The sequence below is a fragment of the Pygocentrus nattereri genome, chromosome 26 (genome assembly GCF_015220715.1).
Source record: "Pygocentrus nattereri isolate fPygNat1 chromosome 26, fPygNat1.pri, whole genome shotgun sequence".
Lineage (NCBI taxonomy): Eukaryota > Metazoa > Chordata > Actinopteri > Characiformes > Serrasalmidae > Pygocentrus > Pygocentrus nattereri.
Genome location: NC_051236.1, coordinates 24,478,854 through 24,497,500, shown reverse-complemented (window position 1 = coordinate 24,497,500; position 18,647 = coordinate 24,478,854). Strand labels below are relative to the sequence as shown.

General features: G+C 38.7%; 1 protein-coding gene across 3 annotated transcripts in view; it reads right to left on the bottom strand.

The window, feature by feature from the left end:
- Positions 1-18,647, bottom strand: part of raver2 (ribonucleoprotein, PTB-binding 2) — a 90,947-nt gene that overhangs the window by 51,002 nt on the left and 21,298 nt on the right. For all 3 annotated transcript variants that reach the window (XM_017684588.2, XM_037534835.1, XM_017684586.2), the window contains exon 3: positions 6,307-6,779. In XM_017684588.2, the coding sequence (XP_017540077.1) occupies positions 6,307-6,779 (473 nt within the window). The remainder of the gene's footprint in view (positions 1-6,306; positions 6,780-18,647) is intronic.

Sequence of the window (18,647 nt, the reverse complement as noted above, 5' to 3'; positions counted from 1 at the left end):
TCATGCAGGAACTCCTTTTCTTTGGAAATGCAGAAGAACCTATATCACAAAAAAATCGATGAAAATACACCAGTACCTGTTTTTTATCAGCAAACATGATTTGGCAATAGGACACCAGCATTACTGCTACAGAGTGCTGATTGGTTGGTGAGCTGATCAGCTTATTGTTTGAGTAAAGCGCTTCGTACTCGCTGACATCATAATTCCATGAATGTACTAAACTGCTGTGAAGTGCTATAACTGGAGTTACGCGTTCAAAAACATGACAGCAGAGTTTAAAAATGTGATGCTCTTTTGCGTTGAGAAAACAAGTGCATTTGTCTGTATAAAAATCATGAACCATTTACAAATTACTGCTTTGCACAAAAGCTCCATAGGAACCTGTTCATTTTGGGCTCTCCTGACCACAAACAACAGAAGCAACAAAGGATTTTGGTTTTATGAGAGTGACAGACAGCGATTTTGTCTGGTGTGGGTTTTTTTTTTCTTTTCTTTTTTAACGGTCGTCAATTCCATGACAATTCTGTGATGTTTGCATTTGATGTCTCAGCACGCTTGGTACCCCAACCAGAGAGGGTAATGAAATTCAGCACAGGTACTTAGATACAGTATGGCGGATTGTTGTTGAAATGAAGACAAAATGTGTGACCAATGTGTTTGTTACCACATCATGCCATACCTGGTATGAGTCCAACATTTTCAATTATTCAAACTGGCATGAAAAAAAATCGTAAAATTATGATTTTTAATACGCAAACAAGCTTCTCTTTAAAGTATACTGAAGAACCTGTTGTCTGAACTCCACCAGAAGGCTGTGTCTGACGTTTTGGACAGAGTTTCTTATCTGTTTATAATAAGAAAAAAAGGGAAGCACAGAAAGACTGCTGACCTGCTTTTAGCTTGAAACCTTTCCTTCAAGCCATATATTATCTACTATAAATCCTTGTTCTAGGTCTGGGTTTACAAGAGTAGTTTGATGTTGAGAAGTTGAGTAGTTTGACGTTTTTTTGTTGTTGCATCAACTGAGCCGTAGCATGTAGCTTGAAGAGTATTTTTTTTAATAATGCCTTACAAATCTTAATTTCAAAAGGGACTGAAATGGCCATTCCTATGCTGTTTCTACCACTGTCTGGTAGAAAAACCACCTTATAACACCTTGTAATTTCCTGACCGTGTTCCACAGTAGAGTGGGTGAATACAACCATAGTGAAGATAGCAAGAATTTCCCTTCCAAAGCATGTCTGCTCACATACACACAAACATACACAGAGTCCACTGTCCTCTGTACCGTCAATATGCAAATTCCTCTCCAACCGTTTGTGATGTTGTCGCTGTGAAACCTCAGAAATGTACTCTGATTAACAACATGCCGCTGCAAAAGTTCCACGCAGTCTCTCCTCTCAACTGAGGCTCAGAGACGCCACAAAGCTAATCAGAACGAAACAGTACCCAGGAGGGGTGTCATGATCAACAAACCAATCGAGGGGGAAATTAAAAATTGTCAATCCACTTTTTAATGTAGCACATTCATTTTAAAATGACCCTAAACATGATGATGAATAATTCAAGGATCAATATGAACATTTTCACATCATTAAACATTCATGATTATGCTTGCCCCCTGCCCTCTTTACAGCATCTGTATTCAGAGGATTTTGAACATCCCATAGCCCGCTTTTTTCTTGTATTGTACTTTTTCCCCTGAGATTCAATTACACCATATGTGTTTTATGTAGCAAAAACAAACCACAATTTATTTTTAAATGACCATCTTCCAGCCTCTCTGTATCCCACAGAATTAAATAGGCTGTTTTGTTCTTGTGCCATAAAGACTAACATATGCAAATGAGCTCTGCTCTGAATGGCTATCCAGTATTGTGGCACATTCAAAAACCAGTTAAGGCTGAAACGCTCTTTATAACTTCAGCATGAATGGCCGGAGCTAAACTACTGTAAGCTAAACAGGTGGGTCCTTTGAAAAGTTGCAACATGAAAAAAATGTGTGTGTTTAAGTCTGTGTGTGTGCATGCATCTGACAGTTTGAAGGGACAAAGACAACCGCCTCTCAGACCGTGTGATGAGGCCAGGCCAAAGGTCAAAAGGCTTAATGCTCGTGAAACTTCATGTCAAACTGACAGAACTGACAGAGAGACAGAAAGACAGAGAGGCACACAGAGAGAGAGAGAGAGAGAGAGAGAGAGAAAGAGAGAGAAACAGACAGAGAGACAGAGAGAGAAAGAAAATAAGACAGAGATAGAGAGCGAGCGCGTGAGAGAGAGAATCTGAGGCAGTTGGAGGTGAATGTATGTCTTTGTGCCAAATTTAGATGTATAAAAAGCGGAACCAACTAACATAATCTCTAATATCACTGTGAAACCACACGTTGAACAGAAACTAGGAAGAAGTCACACGTAAGCAAATTATTGGCTAGTAGCTCTCTGCATGTCTACATACGCGCACCCACTCAACACAACTGCTAGAGTGCTCTGTGCCTCATACTTAGGTAGTGCAACAGCCTGCATTTCTGGAACATTCTACGTGTTCGCCTCTGACGCTGGCTGGGACACTTTTCTGAAGTATGATGGATGATCTCACTAACCACTTCCCAAACAGAGGTCAGAACGATCCTAAGAACACTTACTTTAAACATGCCAGACTCTCAGAAACAGAGACAGAGCAAGAGTGGGTAAAAGAGAAGTGAGAGAAAGAGGAGTAAAATCACAAATTCAACTGATAAAACGACAATCTGAAATCGATTCAGAATCTGCCCAGCCTTGACCGCTCAGAGACGTAACATTAAGTGTGTTTACACGCACCATAACGATACGATAATGATGATTCCAATGATCAGACTTTTCCACTGATCATGTAAACAGCATACTTCACTGCTTTACATTGGACTGAAGCTGTTCGTGGATTTCAAGGAATGTGGTTAAGGCACTTTTCAGCACAATAACTGAGTTACACTGTAAATCATTAAGCTTTTACACATGTGTAGAGAACGGATAGAGACAGAAAAGAGCTGCTCCAAAAAGAGTAAACATCATACTTAATTCAGCACTATACCTGGAAAAAAAATCAATAATTACTAAAACCGTATTATTTCTGCATGTATATTAAATTTGACACTACACAAGCACCAACATGTCACATCCATCTTTTGGTGGGTTTACTGGCGAACTGCAAAGCAAATATAGAGGTGCGTACAGCATCTATTCAGAAAGAAATCCAATTATTGACTGACTCATGTATATTGCTTAAGTGCATGCAGTTTATTTTGAACACATAAACATGTTTTTCTACCCAAAAGCTGGGTTTAGCACGTCGGGTCATTTTTTAGGGTGTTTCCCAAGTACTGGGTACTTTCTGGGTAGCTTTAGCCACTGAGTTTGCGACTGTATCACAATAACAAACCAGCCAATGGGTCAATTTTCACACCAGTGATTAGTTTAACAGCGTTTCGCCAGGCAGCGGCACAGTCACAGGTGAAAACTGCTTTAAATGTTTCACCATTTACTATTAAGAGACAATAATAAAGATAGCTGTTATATTTCAAGTAAAAACTATATTACAAACTGTATTTTTATAGTTGTGATGTGATAATGATTAGCTGTTGTTGGCTCACTATAACTTATGGTAGTTATAATGTTTGTTTCCCAGCTTTACTGGTCACTGACAATGTGTAGCTCTTTATCGGATATTAGTTTAAATTTGAAGCTGATATCAGGTGATAATTAAGTTGATAACGTTATCTGCATAATAAATGTATCGTAGTTAGCTAACATTAACCACGTTACTAAGCTAACCTAACAAGTTTATAAAACAATCTTGGTTAGACTTCACATTTCTTTTACTGTCTGGTATAGTGCTTTGGATAAGATATTGGTTTTCATGCCAAATGTTTGCGTTTTACTGGGTGTCTAAAAAGATTTTTGTTTTTTGTTTTGATTTTTCTAACTTTCATCTTCTACATGCCAGAATATTTACATGTTATTTACTGATTACACAGCTAATGCTAAATGACCACAATAAAAAAAAACTGAAATGAAAATTTTAATACTTGCGTATATTATTGCATTACTTTTCTACTGAATCAGTAAATCAGTTAATTAGTTAGATTGTTATGAATAAATATTTGATTTTAATTCAATACTAGAGCAGTAACAAGCAAAATAGGTAAAAACAACCCATTACTGCTGTTGGGTCAAAGTTGCTGGCTTTTGGGAATGATTTAAATGAGGTTTTAAACCCAGCATTTTTTTTACCACAAAAATAAGGTAAGGTTGCTCTTTAAGTCTGAGACCAGTCATCAGTTAACTAAGCCTGCTCCCAAAGGAAGATCCAATATTTAGTCATATGAACTGGATTCTTGCATACGTACAGGACTCACTAGATAGTTCTCCCTTCAAATGTCACTCTTTTACATTACATGAGTCAACGACTGCTATCATTAGACCATGACAACCAGTGAACTAATGAATATTAATAAGATAATTATCAATTTAAGCCACCACACCTGCAAGTCACTTCTCATTTTTTTGGCATCTTTCAAAGAGAAAATGAGAGGCCATCAACTTGTTTGCCCTTACAAGGGTCTTAACTGCCAATAATCAGAGAGTTGAATAATTGAGAGCACGCTGGCTAAGGCCAAGTGGGAGCCTAAAAGCTCAGAGTGACTAAGAGTAGAATGATGAACTCAGGTCAAAGCCTTGCGATTCAGCCACCTCCAACACTTCTGCATATGAGCACAGTGTGGGTGCAACTCTACAGTCAAGCTTCATGTTGTGAGGGTGTGAGTATTGATTTCTGTGTTGGCTGGAGCCCTTCCTAACGGCAGGCCTAAGATCAGCTTTAGCCTTAGGCTTTAAATGGTTTTGATTAGGGTGGAGGCTGACGAAACCTGATTCTGCGTCATGACTAAAACTGTTGCTAAGATTGGGTACGGATTTGCTGGGTTTGGTTTATTAACACAAAAGAGAACTCGAGCTGCGGGCAGAGTTTCAGCACCAGCCCTCGTCACTGTGTCTCGAAGTGATGTCTGACCTCTGAAACCACATTAAGATGAGCTGCACTTCTCTAATAGAATGAGATAATAGTGTGATGCACAAACACATGTGCATAAAACCACTCTCTAAATGGGAAGACAGACATATGGTTCCCTTAATGCATAAATATGTACGTTTCGTTTGACTTTGTATTTAAAATTATAATAAAAAAACAAAGGTGGGTTTAAAAATTGACAGGGAACTGACAGGAAATGCCATAAATGAATAACATTGGTAATTGCAAACTACAATTCCCCATAGTTACCATTTTCTAATGAATCCACAGTTTCAAAGTGGTTCATTCATTTTCAATGGGATTCAAGTTAGGAGGTGCAAGTACCTTCACATTTACATTTACAGCATTTGGCTGACGCTCTTATCCAGAGAGACTTACAATTTGATCATTTTACAGAGAGAGGCCAAGGTAGTGTTAGGAGTCTTGCCCAAGGACTCTTATTGGTAAAGTGTAGGGTGCTTGCCCTGGTAGAGGATTAAACCCCAGTCTACAGTGTAGAAGGCAAAGGTGTTAACCACTACACTAACCAACCACCTTGTTTAGAAACCAGTCTTGTCATTTTGGCCATGTTTGAGGTCGTTTTCATCATTTCACATTTCTTGGCTAACGAAATTAAAGTCCCCTCTAATATCTCCTTAGTATATCACTCTTTGGTCTTTGGAAGGGTTCTGTAGCCTTTTCTATTGACGAGTTGTTTAATAATTCTGTCCCTGAGAACTTTGAGAAGCTTCTTCACCTTCACCATAATTGTTACTTATCGCATATACTCTTAACCAATGGCAGCATCTTTTATAGTTGCGTCTAGTGCAACTTGGATGAAAACATTTTTATTTTTATTTTAGCGACATCAATATGTAGTACTTCGTAGTTTGTTCAACCTTCAGGTATATGTTTACATTAACATACTATCTTGATCCTTGTTTGCAAATTAAATTAACAATAATAATAATAATAATAATAATACTAGTAACTGAATACTTTTTCCCCTTTCAGTTATTTAAACATATTTTGGTTTCCCCTTTTGAATATATATTTTCTTTGTTCATATTTATGACAGCAAATATATAAGACAGTAAATTTAAAGTGTATATATGCAATGGAAATACATTAAGTAACAAAAATAAAGTGTCGTAATACCTGTTTAACCTCTCTGTTCACTTATTCCTTAAAACTGTGTTCTTTTTTTAACCACATCAGTCAAGCTTAAGTCCCTAAATACATTCCACCCCTCCCTCTGGTGCTCACCTGGCAGAAGACAGGCTTGTAGCGTACAGAAAAGATGTGCGCCAGCTCCTCTGAGTCGTCAAAATCAGCAGGCAGCCGGTCCACACACAGGCACTTGGAGTGGAGATGTTCGGCAGTGGTCAGCTGGTTGACGTCGGTCCACTGCACCATGAGCGTGCGGTCACCTTGCACTTTGCCCAGCAGTTCTGACCGAGCCCTAGAGGCAGAGTCCTTCTTCATGTACTCCACAAACCCATAGCCTTTGGAGTGGCCCGTCAGCTCACTGTAGACCAGAAAGCAGCGCTCGATGTTCCCATAGGACCGCACCAGCTCCTGGAACTGTGTGGCGGTGAAGGTGTGAGGCAGGTTGGTGACACACAGCAGCGAGTCAGTGGGCTGCAGCTGGACGGTGATGTCACGGCCACGGACTGACGTTTGGTGCAGTGAACGGATGGCATCTTGCGCCTGGTCACCGTTTAGGAGTGTTACAAAGGCTGGTGGGACACACACACAGACATAGATACACATTAATATACACAGAAAAGACCAGTAAATGAGTGCCAAATGTAAACACAATGAACAAGAGTAACTGCTGAATCACATAAGAGGGACTGTAAAGTACTAAAAACACCACACCACACACAACTGCCTCTGATGGGTTTAATCAACTATGAAATGCATTAACTCATCAAGCATGAAATAAAATGCTAATTCATTAAAATTAAAATGTCCAATGAAAAAAAGCATTTGGTATTGCTTAAGTCAAGGCACTACTCTTAAAGAGTTCCTCATGGTTCACCACTGGGGCCAGTCTAAATATTTAATTAAGCTGGTTTTCTCTCAGTTATCTCTGCTTACACCAGTGTAGAACTTGGCACCTTGGGTCATTTCTGCATTTACTCCAAGCATGAAGCTGGAAGTTTTCCTATCAGCTGTCTTTGCAGCATGTTTACTTCTTTTTCTATTCCTTTACAAAATTCTGGAATACTCTCTTGAGTGAAAACAACTACAATTAACTGCTGGCAGCTGTTGTGAAGCACTAATGATTACTTTGGATGCTAAAGTAGTACTTTGTAAATGTTTCCGAGTGTCATCTTCTTTCCTCTTCCTTCCATGGTAAATTCATGGACAATGCTCAGTATATCCCATAAATATTCTTTCAATCCCCAATTAATTACCATCTTGAAACTGATGCTGAAATAGTAATGACTGTTTTAGAAGTATGTGGAGGGCCAGTAATCCCTTTCTGTAAATAAAGTAGTAAGCACTTTGAAATCGTTCTGTACCCACAAACCATTTGTAATACTTCCTTAAATATTTCATAGAGCTATTTTACCCATCCCCCACGCTCTCTTCTCTTTTTCCCTCACCTTCCTTCTTCTGAAGGCTCTTACTGTACAAAGATTTCCAACAATACGTTCAAAGACCTGTGAGTAGATGACAATAAATGTAGCTTAGCTGAGGTTTTTTTTTTGTGACAAAGAAAAAGGCCTGCACAAAGCTTCTTAAATAGCTTACACAATAATCTTATAATTCACAGGCAATTTGCTGGTGACAGGCTTGAGACGGCCATTTTTAAATCACAAAAAGGGACTTGATTATAGGCTTTGTCTAAAAGCATGACAATTATTACTATTTTTTTTTCCTTTTGCTACGGCAAGCAGGGGGAGGAAGCAACTTTATTGAAGCAGCTTAAAGCCTATAATTGTTCTGCCATGAGACATCTACAATAACTCATTAAAGTACAGTAGAATGAGTCTTTTTGTGGTGAAGATCTCAAGGGAAATACAGGGAAATGTCAAAAAGATGACTGCAGGTTGCTCAGGTCGTGATGGTCAGCATGACAGCAGATGAGCTTTAGCTCATTTAAATCCGTCTCTAGCAGGAAAACCACAATATTCTAAGCATACGCGCTGTTTGATTCCTAATCCATTAGCATTCTTTATCCCATCATTAATAGTTTGCTGTCCTGTGCTTGTTATGCTTGTTAAAATTTCAGGAGTGCTTTGCGCTCAAATCATGGCAGTATCAGTTCGCTCTCACCCACCTTTCAGTGACATACAAATGAGCTGTTCTGACACCGTTAACAATAGAGCGTGTTAGAGCTCATCAGGACTCATTAAACCAGGAGGGTGAAAGATCACTGCATGTAAAACAAGACAATCCTGCATTCCCTCTCCTTAATGGATCTAAGGAATAATACAAATGCCTCTTCCTGCACTCAATAACAGGCTGTCAGACGTCATTACTGCTGACCGTGCCATGCAAAAATGCTGCTATTGAGTCATTTCAGCCAGCCGGGGTTGTGGCAAACTGCAGACGACACAAGCTCTGCCCCGATACCGAGGCTCGTTATGGCTCGTTAGGCTTCGATAAGGCTGGGTGTCATTACCAGATGGCTCCACGTCTCAGCAAAGTGCCAAGTTTTGGTTCTTTAGGCCGGGATTTGACAGAGTGTCCTCCCCCTGCGGTGACTGTCGCTAGCAAAGCACAAACAAGCCTTCACCTGCTGCTTTACAGCATGTCAATTACCAGGGAACCCCTCTCCCACACGCACACTCACACAGATCCCAAGCAAATAGACATAACACACCTTTCAAACCATTAATTGCCAAGGCCGGTCAGTGTAAGCACACACAGCCTAGAAAATTCTACTAGCTGACCTCAACCATGTCTGTGATGGTCACACATATGCAAAATATACACAGGGATATATTCTTAATCCTCCACCTGCTGCCCTGCGGCATGGCAGTTAACACTATAACACATGAAACAACATAAACATCTGTCAAACATTCAGCTGAACATGAAGGAACAGGCCAAGCCTTTCACCCTCAGACCTACACGCCAGCTACACACAAGCAATAAATGAACTGACATTTGGAGAGTCAAACAGATACTGTTTTGGCACGAAGCCTGGTGGAACTGATGATGCTGCATTTATTTATTTATTCATTAATTCATTCATATGTACATTACATTCAGTAACAGGACAGACTTAGATAGCATAAACATTTGGAGGGAATAATGACTGACACAACTAAGAAAAAGGCAATGGAAGCAACAGATTTGTGAAAATCTTTTATATATATAAAATTCCTCCCTTACTTCAAATGTACTCACTTCACAAAGGTAGAAAAATACACACCAAATTGCTCTCAGTTTCAAGACGGCTGTCACTACTGCTTTAGCTATGTAATATGTATTTTACACTTTATCCATTTTTAAAGACTTCATACACGGTGGAGGTACGGTTTTCCTTTGTTTTACAGCAGGGGTGTCAAGCTCAACAAGTTAAAGGGCCATAGTAAAAAAAAACAACAAATCTGTGGGTTAATGAATGGGGCTATAACTATAACTGCCTATTGTTTATTCAAAATATGTAAAAACGTCAACAGTAAAATATAGACACTTGTAGTAGCCCTTGAAGTGTTACTTTAAATTGTGCACTGTGAAACGGCATTAATTGAAAATGAAAATCCTTCCGTGGGCCGGAGACGATTGTGTCGTGAGCCCCGTGGGGGCAGATCAGGCTTGCATCTCGCATTTTATTTTCTCCCTGAAGTCCACTTATAATGTTTGTGTGGGTTTTGTAACAAAAAAGCGTAATTCATTCGTGCAAGACTCTTGTACAAATTCTCTTTCTCCCTTAGAATTCAACAGGCTGTTTTATTTACTGTGCCTTTACTACAGACATATGTAATTTAGCTCTGTTTTAAAGGGCTGCAGGCCAGCCTGAACACAGCTTCACTGTGAATGGGCAGAGCTAAACTGTTTTAGGCTGACTCGGTGGATTTTTATAAATGGGTTTTTGTGACCACACAAGTTTTAATGAGATGCAATATTACTTCACTTGATAAAGATTAAGAATAAGCTGTGGTTGTGTGTACATTGTCATCTTTTATTTCACAGTAAAAACTGTATTAATCTAGTACTAATATAGTAGAACAACAGAGTTATGAATGCCATACTGAGGTCTGTAGCTGCTAGGCTTGGCCTTACTGTAAGAGACCTGCGACATGAGAACGTTTTCCTACAAGCTTGCCTGATTTCTAAAACCTGACACTGCTGTCTGAATATTTCCTAAAACATACACTGCACCATGCACTATTTTGGCAGTATTCAAATTCAAAATCACCATTTCTGTATTTGTTACATTCCATCATGAAAGCCTGAGAGAAAATAAACTGGCCTACAATTCAGTGAAACACTGTGGATGACAAAATATAACAAGTAAGCCCATGAGTCATCACTACTGCCACACCGGTGAGCTCTGGTGAGCTAGTTTGATTATATCAATGGACATCTGACACAAAAACTTACCACTGGGACCCACAGTCACCAAAAGATTTCCACAGGTTACTTCTGCATATTTTCAAAACTTACTAGCAGTAAATATCAGCCAAATAACACCAGCATTTAATGGTAGCTGAAGCCCTTTTTTCTCATCTCTGGTTAATAAAACATGTATTCATTAATCCTTAAGCATACTCAAATTTCCAAATTGGTCAGAATGCCCATCTCTACTATATGTCCATGCTATCAAATGCACTGCTCAGGAGCAAGAGATGCAGCATTTAACACATTACACACAAACTCTACCAACAAAAAATAAACAAATAACATACCCAGCTCCAGACTGACTCAAAATAACAGACACTCAATGACTAACAGCCACAATCGCACACACCAAAGCTCTGTGATAATGGAGCTGTTACGACACTGAACAATCCAGTCTGAACATTCAGATATACCGAGCTCTTTTAGCAGACACAACTCACGGTAAGTACCCTAGCCTTTGTACTCCTGCCTGCGCACGTATGTGAATGTGTGTTGCGTGTGTGTATTTGTGCGTATGCGTCCTCCTGGTACAGCCACCCACACTTGCCACTGCATCAATTAATGATGATCTCCTTCTGCTTTCCCAGCATCAGTCATCTGGCTCAAGTGGTTGTCGAGCCCGGCAGCGACTCCCACACACTCCCGTAAAAAGCTCCTCTCTCTGACTTCAAGTAGACAACGAAACCCCCACACTGCTAATGGACCCCCCCCCACTAAGTGCTTGCGCAATATATTGTTTGCTGATCATTATCGTGTTCCAATAATGTAAAACACTTTGGTCAAAATATGGCAGGTCAATCTAACATTTTTAGTATATTGCAAGGCTTCATCACAAAGCATAGAACTCATATTGTGGAGCCCCTATTTATCACAAACGCCCTACGTTAGACAATGACTCCTCTAACGCTTGGCCAACTGTGAGTCTCCGGGAGTCATAGTGAGTCCACAGTTTTGTCCATGTTGGAATTAAACCAAAGAACTATTGGAGCTGGGTTAGTTTTATAGGAGGGGGGTTCTGTAATGTAATTTGTAAATGACTTGACAAGCTGGATCCTATGATATAAAGTATCTGTGCAATACACCCAGATTCCCACAGATTACCTAAACAGAAACGTCATAGCCCAGATGTTCACATGAGAATTAAAGGACAGGTGCGACACTCAATAACAACAAGGCACTTGGCTGGATCTTATACAGAATGTTTCTGTAACTTTACTGTTAGGATGAACTGACTAGGTCTAACGGTGCATTTTCATTAAAGCAAAGCGAGAGGATTTCTGTTACGCCCTATTCATTTCTATGCAGCAGTTGGGCAAGGGAGACTGCTTGAACAGCAGTTTTATAAACTTGAGCTTTTCCCATTTTGCAAACAAGTAGCCAGTTTCGGCAGATAGCAGTCAATCAGACTGTTTAAAGAGTGCTGCGGGTCATTACACCTTGCGTCATGTCCACATGTAAATCACAGCCTAAAATCAGTGTTGATGGAAGTTGGAGGGGAAATTTTTATTTACATTAGTTAAAATTTAAAAAGGATTAGACATTTTCTTGCTTGTGTTTCACTGGTGCACAAAACTAGCCAAGAACTCTGAACAGTTAAACTTGCTTGCATTTTACTGACAACTGCCACAAAGCAACCAACAAGTCAGCGAGGTGTTTTGCTTCGGTGCAATGTAAATGCAGTATAGGGCTGTATTCAGATGGTGTAGTGCATTGTGCTAAAAACACCAGTATATCCTATGGTAGGCCACAGGCTCTGCTCGATCTGCTGCAGATCATGTTTTTTCCCCCCACTGTTTGCGCCTTTTCCCACCACAGATCCTCACGGGACAAGCTGCAAAATCCTCTGCATAACACCGCCCATGAAGATTCGCTGCACTCTGAATCCGCTTAGCAAAACTTGTCACAGGCAGATTCACTGCAGTTCAGATGTGTATTTTATTTGCAGAAAATGTTCCGACGTCTGTACAAAGCATAATATTATCACTAGGGCTGCATAGATCATGCATTTTTATGGAGATTACCAACTTTAGTTTAGCCAAAGTTAAAATATACCTTATATGATCTACTCTTCATGCAATGTTTCTATTCAGAAAAATAAATATTGTCCTATTAAAATAACATGAATCAAATAAAGTGCTGCTTAGCAACAGTCCAGTCATACAAATTTGCAATGCAATGACATTTCGGTATATGTATAACAACAGATTTCAAATATAATACAACTTACTTGCCTCGTGTTATTTTCATTAAAAAAGTAATAAATAAATTTCATAATAAAACAACACCGTTTGTTCAAAATGTGCCAATTGCATGTGTGGAGCAAAAAAATCTGCTGATACTGATCTCGGTTGATTCCAGTCGTGCATCTCCGACTTATCAAATTACAATACTTCTCCAGCTCAGACTAATCTTGGTTGAATGGGGCTTAAGTGTCAAACCTTTCTACACATAAACCTCATCAGCAAACATACTGAAGCAGCAGTGAGCTGGCCTGAGTGTGGGCAGCCTGTGTGAGCTCCTGCACCGCCTGTGATTGTCAGAACTCGGTAGTGGCAGCTCGTGCTACTATCTGCCACTGTACATTTCATGCTGATGAACTGTCCACAGGGAGCAGGCGAGTACGCTTGCACGCCAATTAATTTCCATCCTGTAAATCAGTCATGTAGAAATGGGGAACAGCAAACAACAGAGTACACAACAAGAGTTGAGGCGTGAAATGACAGCATGTGGGCTTTTGATGGTGCACTCCACGTCCCTTTGGGAATGGCTGCGAGCCGTTATCTCTGTTCAGGCTCTCACCGAAGGATAAGCCACACTGCTAGAGGGAGAGTTGAGAAGCACTGACAGGAACATGAGAGGAATTCTGAAATGGGAAGGTCTCTGCTTTCCTCTTTGTCCAGGTGCATGAACACTCATGCGCTATGTCTAGATGTTCCAGTTTTTTAATATATGGTACCACTATTGTAATAATACACACATTTTACAATATGATGTGTACTGATACATTTTTGACACAGATGTATACAAGAAATGCCCGTGCTGGTTTTACCCAAATTGTTTTTTTGGTCAAAATCCAGTCAAATCAAAATCAGTGTTTGGTGAAAGCATGAATTAATACAAACAACTAATGTCCTTAAAAGACAAACACATTTAAATACACAGTGTAAATAGCAGGTTTAGGTTGTAGCACAGGAGAATTTGTTTCTTACTTCTGTGTTTATCTATATCTTTACAAAATATATCAGTATGTCTGATATCACAAATATTTTTAAATATTTTTTGAGAAAGATGCTTTATAAATTAAACTTGTTATTATTATTATTTTTTTAATTATTATTATTATACCATAAAATCTAAACATATTCGATTCACAACACGTACAGCCTCGTCTTCAGTTTAAATTCCAATCAGAACAGCCAATAAGTACACGTTATTAATTTTTCAGTGTACCTTGTAACAACCTCAAGCTCACAGCTGAACAGACTGAGACAAATTTATCACATAAAGAAGCTTCTAGTGTTCTCAGAACAATGGACTGGCCGCCGGCGAGACCAGACCACATCATCACTGAGGCAAGGCAAGTTTATTTATAAAGCACATTTCACACACAAAGGCAATTCAATGTGCTTTACACAAATAAAAGCGAAAAAGAACATCAAAATGATAAATGAAAGCAAAGTATTTAAGAGTGAAAAAAACAGGTGGTGTTACTCAAATCTTTTCCAGCACCCTAAGTGAGGAAGACCACCACCTGTAAGGTGACCTCCAGGAAAGCGTAGTTTATGAACAGTTATGCTCAAGTCTTTTCCAGCAGTCTGAGTCAGGAAAATCAAGTTACTGCCTTTCACTGGATGAACAGCAGCCATAATAAGATTATCCTTTTAAGTATTACAGAAAACCTGTAAGATATTAATCAATCTTTATGATAACGGTGTTATAGTGCATTTGACCTCTAAGAGCGTCACTTAAGGCCCAGGATAACCAACGCACTGGTACTTCATAGTTCTGCCTTTTCCAGCACCCTAAGTTTTATATCAAGTTGTTCTTCAAAGTACAACAACACCTCTAAGACTTAAAGCAGTCTTTGGGACAACAGTGCTAGCATTTAGCATCTATGAGAGCTGATTAAACAATGTATGGAATGTTGGATTAACACTGATAAATGCAAATGAAGACAGACTCAAACATTTTATAGTAAATAATAAAGTGCAAACAATTAAAAGGAAGTTCAGTGTGCAGAGGCAGAGGCAAAAAATCCAACCTACTTCTAAGACTGAACTGCAAGAAAAATATCCCTACAAACAATGGAACCTGTAAACTGTCAGAAAAGGATCCACATGTACATTTTTATCCACCAAGGTATAAATCACCCTCTAAGGTACAACAATGATTTTAAAGTCTAATTTTGTTCCTTCAATATGTTTTTTTCAGGGGAAAATATGTATTTGTACCTTTTTCATAGCATAATGTTTATAACAGAACAATAAAATAAAAAGGATAGACATAAGACAGCGTGTGTGGAGTCAATGCAACTTAAAAAAAATAATAATTGCAATGGTTTATGGTACATATACGTTCCCTAGCTAAAGGTACTGATCATGACGAGAGGTACTGCTCCAGTGACAGTTTAGCAGCATTTTTTTCTGAAAGTGTAATAAAGGCAAAGTGTTGACATACTAAATATATGTTATGCCTTGTTATATTTCATTGATCCTTCAAGGGAAATGTGTCTTTTTGTGGCCTAACTATCCAGTCTGGGAGCAGCGATACCTGAAAATTGAGAAATTATATTTAGTTGTTGAGGCTTCTGTGTAATTTTCTATTCAATATGTTTTCTACTTTTTTCTGATGCTGGAAAAACAAATAACTTGTACTTATTGGCCCTCTGAATAGAAATGAAATAAATTAAAGGGTGTCTGACTTTTGCACAGTAGGCTCCTGTAAATACGCACACTGCGACACCCTATATTGCAGAAGTTCTCTGAGTTTTTGAGTTTCTGGCGTAACCCTGTCCTGCACAATTTAGTGTTTTCCCTGCTCTAAACAACCCTCTTCAACATCGTTTTTTCTATCAACAACAGAAAATAACAGACTTCAGAATTTTATATCACTTCTTTACAGTTATATAATATTCATTTTCCTAATTTTTGCATAACATTTTCCTTTCCCACTTCCTAACACATTACAGGCTGAGCAGCTGAGCTAATTACCACAGGGTGCGAACACCATGCAGAAGCGCGCTCTTTTTCATCATCACAACTGGCTTGTCTTTACAATAGCACCTTCAAAACAACTGCACAGCTAGTTGCACTAAAACATGCAGGGGCTAATCACTCAATTAGCCACCCTGACACATACACTGCTAATTACTACTTCTCAGCATAGTACACTGTGGAAATATGTGACAATGATCTGGTGCAGCTACTGCAATACAGCTTAGTACCTTAAGGTCACATCGACTTTAATGGCCCACAAAATGAGAGGATAAAGGAGGCACATCAAAAATAATTAAGCATGAAACTGATATAACATAACCCCCTGGGTGGTAAGAGCTTCTGCATCATGCCAACACGCTTGGTGCTTTAGGACTTCACATTAGTGCATATAGTGACTGGCTTTAATTAGACCACAGAGAGGTTTGGTCATAGCCTCTGAGCTGCCATTACTCCACTACAACATTTAAAAAAAAAATTACAGAAATGATGTTTCAAATATGATTTAACAGCTGAAATGTTATTTGAAATATCTGAAATAATTTAAAATTGCTTTGGAGCTTTTCAACACAATAACCTTGCGTTATTCTTCCAGTCTGTTTGCAGCAGTATAACAAACAATGCCAAGAACAGAGCATGTGAAGCTGCCTCTCAGCGCCTCCATGACAGAGTGTTCTGCAGCGTGTTCCCCATGATGCTTTGACAGCACACAGTAATCAGCCATTAAAATCAGGAAGGCTCTTTATTGTAAGGGTCTTCGTTGTGGGATGCAGCCATCTGTCAAGATGAGGATTGTCCCATTAAAGATCTCTGAAATCACTCTTGATGTTCAAAAACAGAGAAAGCGGTTCTCTTTTCGTACCTCTTTTTTCTGTCTTCTCATTTAAGTTCCAGGTTGGTGCTGTTCAGCAAACACTCTTTCTAAATAATTAGAAGCAAAGGCTACTGATAGCTGCCAGATTACTATTCATCCTTGTGAATTACAAATATGTGTAGATTGCTGGGAAGAAAAGCTTTGATGATTCCTAGTTAGAAAGAAAAGAGCACTAAAAAGGATGGGTTTCTTCATTTGGTAAGGAAAGCACCATGTGCTTTGGGGTTGGCCTGAACAATTCACATAATTGAGTAGTCATTCTTTACATTGGTGCTTATTTCTCTATTTAGTATTTAGAAGCTTCAAAGCCACAACAATTGTAACCTAACGTAAAGTGAGGCCTTTAGATAGAACTGTCATCATTAATATATAGACAGTGTTAAAAATAAATGAATACACAGTCACAAATTCATGCCAGGCATTCACGTCACCTTGCTTCAGAGAGCAACAAACTACACCACTTTAGACGCAGCCAATGAAGCCAAAAAAAGCAGACACCTCAGAGAGAAATCATGCATGTGGGGGCACTTTCATTACGCATATGAAAAATGTTATTTTATATATAAAATATAAAGATATATGTAGTGATACTTATCCAGGCATTCACTCCACTCTGTGCGTAAGTCTAATCTATCACGTAGAGCTTCAGATAGAAATGTAATTAAACAGTTTCACAAGGATCACCATCAACTTGTTAGTACAGCACAGGAGCTGCTCTGTAACTTCCACACCACAGCAAGATACTCACATTTAGTGATGTAGCAACAAGTAAACTATTAGTAGGCATGCATGATGATACTGGAATCATCTCAGTATTAGCAGATATTTGCTGATACAGCATTAGACAGATGTTAAGATTCAAACGAGATTTGATGATGTATTCATCATCAGATGAGAGAACTATGTTTAAGTGACGCTGGGCTACTGCACTAAAATGTCTACGCATGATTCATTTTACTGTTTTCGTAACCCTATACAGGTATTACATTTCTCTGTAATGTTAACAGACACAGATTTAGTCCCAATTTCTAGATTTTATGAGTATTCACGTATTAGCATCGGTATCTGCATACATCTGCGACAGACATGTACATGCAGATATATGCATCGACCCACAGTTCCTACATTAGGGCAAACCTAATTATTACATCAAAAGAAACTGCTTTTAAGGCTGACTTTGAGACCAAGTACAACCCTGTTTCCATAAAAATTGAGGCTAAAGAGAAGAAGGACCATCCAGCTCGTTATCAGCACACCAGAAGGTCCAGACGTGTCACAATTGAAAACAGACCCTGAACTGTTTAACGCTTAAAATGGTATATCAAACAAGAAACGAGAAACATTTCATTTTCAAAACTTCAGTAATTGGTCTCCTCAGTTCCCAAAGATTTACAGAGTGCTGCTAAAAGAAGATGCAACACAGCGGTTAGCATGACTCCCTCTGAACTCACTGTGTTATTGCCAGCAAATTCAATATGGGCACATAATTGGCAAAAACAATAACATTTCTCAGCATCAACATTTGATATGTTGTCTTTGTGCTATTTTCAATTAATTTTACGGTTTAAGTGATTGGCACATCTTTGCATTTTGTTTTCATATATGTTCTGCACAGCGTCCCTACTTTTCTGGAAACAAGTTTCTATTCTGGTACTTTTTCAGAAATAAAAATACAGCCTATATATTATTAGCAGTACAAATAAGTAAGTATTTAGTAATAATTACTCCTGTAAGTAAAATAAATAAAATATTAAATGTTAGTAATATAAAATAGATTTTGTTGAACATACAACATGCCTAATACAGCTCAAATTATTTAATCAAGTACAAATATATAAGCCACTTTTCAGGGTTCTGAATTCTTTTACTTTTAATGCACAAACAGCTATTGACTTTGCCAAGGTAATTACAGTGCTAGAATCCTCCGCCGTAAA